The sequence below is a fragment of the Aplysia californica genome, unplaced genomic scaffold (assembly GCF_000002075.1).
Source record: "Aplysia californica isolate F4 #8 unplaced genomic scaffold, AplCal3.0 scaffold00209, whole genome shotgun sequence".
In the NCBI taxonomy this organism is placed as follows: domain Eukaryota; kingdom Metazoa; phylum Mollusca; class Gastropoda; order Aplysiida; family Aplysiidae; genus Aplysia; species Aplysia californica.
Genome location: NW_004797479.1, coordinates 77353 through 81254, shown reverse-complemented (window position 1 = coordinate 81254; position 3902 = coordinate 77353). Strand labels below are relative to the sequence as shown.

The 3902-nt window shown below is 39.2% G+C and overlaps 1 protein-coding gene across 1 annotated transcript in view; it reads right to left on the bottom strand.

Annotated features, from left to right (window-relative positions):
• Nucleotides 1–1315: 1315 nt before the first annotated feature.
• Nucleotides 1316–3902, bottom strand: part of LOC101862273 — a gene marked incomplete in the record, with an annotated part of 7573 nt that continues 4986 nt past the window's right edge. The window contains 2 exon segments of the mRNA XM_035970015.1: nucleotides 1316–1507; nucleotides 2381–2629. Coding sequence (XP_035825908.1) covers nucleotides 1502–1507; nucleotides 2381–2629 — 255 coding nt within the window.

Below are 3902 nucleotides of genomic sequence, written 5' to 3'. Positions count from 1 at the left end.
CGTGTGTTATTTTGGGACTACCGTTATGTACATTGTGGGCCGAACTCTGTTTGTTTCTAAAGCATGTTAGATTGGACATGATGATCCCACCGGCTACATAATAGTGAGTGGCATGTGTGAGTACGGGTGGTTGGAGGGCGCCTCTGATATGTCTTACTTCATAACCTTCCCTCAGTTTTTTCTGTCTGTCTCTATCTGCTATTTCTTTACTTTCCCGCTGTTGTTTCTGTTTATCTGTCTCTACTTTTTTACTTTCTTTCTGTTGTTTCTGTCTGTCTGTCTCTATCTACTTCTGTACTTTCCCTCTGTTGTTTCTGTCTGTCTAATACTATCTACTTCTTTACCTTCCCTTTGTTTTTTCTCTCTGTCTCTATCTACTTTTTTTTAATTTTCCCTCTGTTATTTCTATTTATTTGTCTCTATCTGCTACTTCTTTACTTTCATTCCGTTGTTTCTGTCTGTCTGTCTCTATCTATCTACTTCTGTACTTTCCAACTGTTATCTCTGTCTGTTTGTACGTCTGTCTTACTGTTTGGCAGCACTTCATGACCATTTTGTGTCCGTGTGCTTTTCTTTACTCAAACAAAACAAAAAACATTTACTGATATTTGAGTAAAATATTTTTTATTTGAAGTTACTTTCCTAAAGCATCCCTCAAAACATGAACAACTCCACCTCAAATAGTTGTAGATCTTGTAGGGATCATGTTTTGTGAGTATCTCGGTCTTTCTCCCTGAGATGTTGTACCCCCCTCTCAGCCCGGGTTGACCCTGTCAGGCAGGGTCGGAAGCCCGCTTCCTAAATGGTCTAAATTGTATCGATGGAGATGTAAAAAACATCGAAATTTTGGAGAAAAATTTTTTAATCCCATCTATCTTGAATACAATGTAAAAAACATAATTAGTAATGTTTTGGTTTTCAAAAGAATTCTATGATTTGTTACTTTTTGGCATCCCCCCCCCCCCTCTCCCAAATAAATAGATAAAGTTTTTAGTCTTAGTAGGTGGCTTACGGCACTTGCAACACAATAAAGTCATATAAGTGCCGAAGATTAGAGGTGTTACAAGAGAGTAACAAACACAAAAAGTAAAGAGGAGAGATCAGGACGATAGATATTTGATAAGAAAGAAGGACCAAACCCCACCAGAGCACCCGCGATTTAAATGTTTAAATTGATTTATTCATGTATTTATTTATTTACTTATTTATTTATTTATGAATATATTTATTTGTTTATTGTTTTAAAAATAATCATTATCATTAAACATAATTATCATTTCAATGCAGCCGAAATAATCACTCAACTCGGGTGTCGTAAGATAATACATGTACACTTTATTAAGCTTTTATTCTGAGTTGATTTGTTCTTTGGGGTTTGTTTTTTTTGTTATGTTTTTTTTTCCATCTCTCTCCCCAGAAGACACTAAACAAACATGAATAAAACCCTCAGTGCAAGATACCTACAGCCTTGGGCAATCACGTTTGTGAATCTACTGTCTGTTTACAGCTGGTTTGTTATATGAAAGAAAAAAGAAAAGAGACAAACAAATAAAAAATAATAATATACATTTGGGTAAATATGTCCGAATCGATATAGAGCATACAGCTGGCCGCTTTCACAACCAAACCAACATTGGTGTTCTTACGATTTTTGAAACATGCGATACAAGAGTTTCATACTCATGCGCGCGTAAACACAAATACTTAAACACTCAGGCACTCTCTCTCTCTCTCTCACACACACACACACACACACACACACACACACACACACAGAGAGAGAGAGAGACACATTGTTTTCTTTCATGGACGTAAACTACCGTCTAGGAATATAAGTACGTTATAAATGCCCACGAGAATGTGACAAAACTTGACAAAATCAGAGAAAACAAAACAAGATTTCAAGAAACATTGTGAGGTACGCAGTTGCCTTTCCATCATCATCATCATCATCATCATCATCATCATCATCATCATCATCATCATCATCATCATCATCATCATCGTCGTCGTCGTCATCGTCGTCGTTTTCAGTATGATTAGAAAAAAAGTTGATGGAAGTTTGAGTGTTTCTGAATATTATGACATGATCAATTATGTTCGACACAAGCATTTCACCCTTTTGGGTTTCTTCAGGATCGGAGCATGATGAAAAAGGAACATCTTAATCATCATCACCATCATTACCACCATTATCATCCTCATCATCATCATCATCATCTTCATCATCATCATCATCATCATCATCATCATCATCATCATCGCTATTCGCCTCTATTCAATTCAAACTGAATAACCATCATCACCTCACCGCCCCCCCCCCCACTCCACCTCACCACCTCCTCATCACCACTTCACCACCTCAAACAACTCCTCACACCTTCCTCGTCCTTGGCCTCGGCTTCTGCCAGGGAATGCTGGATTTATCTCCCTCCACCCCCTTCTTCTCCCCGCTCCGTGGCGACTGTCTTGCTTCCTCCTCTGTCGCTGGCATGATGAGCTCGAAGTGAGCGATGTTGTGTTCCCAGCAACCAAAGATGTGGCGACCGGGCCCGAACGGCGTGCGGCCGATCAGAAAGTTGGAGAAGACCATCTCGTAGCTGTCGATGTCTAAGGTGTAGCGACCGCCCTGAGGGATGAAAAGACGAAGAGTAGATAAAAAGAGGAAAAAATAAATAGATGAAGGGATAAAAGGATGAAGAGATAAACAGATGAAGGGATAAAAAAGGGATCAGAAAGTTTGAGAAGATCATCTCGTAGCTGTCGATGTCTAAGGTGTAGCGACCGCCCTGGGGGGGGGGGGTGAAAAGAGATAAAAAGATGAAGAGATCAACGAATGAGGGGATAAAAAAGTTGAAGGGATGCAGGTATGTAGAGATAAACAGATGAAAAGATAAAAGGATGAAGGGATACAGATATGAAGAGATAAACAGATAAAAAGATAAAAGGATGGAGATATAAAAAGATGAAGAAATGAAGAAGTGAAGAGATAAAAGGATGGAAAGGTTTCAGATTGGGACATGCTGGGAGGAGAGATTTGTTTTGTGTGTGTGGGGGGGGGGGGAGGTGTGAGCTTGAAAGAATTAAAAGCATTCAAGAAGACCTAACACACCCACTAAACATTCACATCAAACTGAGCTAAAGAAGTAATAAACCTCTCACAAATCTGCAACACAGAAAAATACAGATTGTGGTGCCTTTAAAAAAAAGCATTGCAACGCCAAAACAATGTGTCTTTTCAGACATTACTGGTCTATGATTCAGGACGCTCAGTTTAAAATAAAGATAAAATTATAGAATAGTGTGCACTCTGCACATATTTTCAAAAAAATAAAACCCACATAGATTAAAAAATAATGAGACATGGTACGGATAAAGGATTTTAGTACATGATTTCAATCAAGAGTGTACCATAACCTGTGGCCGACAACGCGTTTTACAAACAAAAAAAATCAAGAGATCCAAATAACTAAACAAAGTTTTCAGGATCTGAGTTCATAATGTCAGGTTCAGGGAGGGTATCCTGTATACCCTCAGAAGTCGGGATCGAACCGTACAAGTAGCGAAATTCTTCAGGGATAACCCGTTTCTTGCACAGTCCTGAGAGGTCTTGCTTCTTGGCTTTGCTCACTCGTATTTCTTTCTTGTAGCGTTTTCTCACCGCTGGATCTTTTGGTTCAGATCTGCGACAAAGAGCACAGCCCACCAGCTCTCTGTACTCGTCAGTCTGTTTCTATTTGTAGAAAATTGTGTTCGGAGAATCATCTCTGGCTTCAGCAGATTTACAAAAAGCCAGTTCATGCGCTCACCAAGCTTGCCCCTTTTCTGTATCAGATCAGTGGCAACTGATGAAGCCATGGTATCCCAGCCTCCTAATGTTGTATGTTATTGTTTTTTGTGGG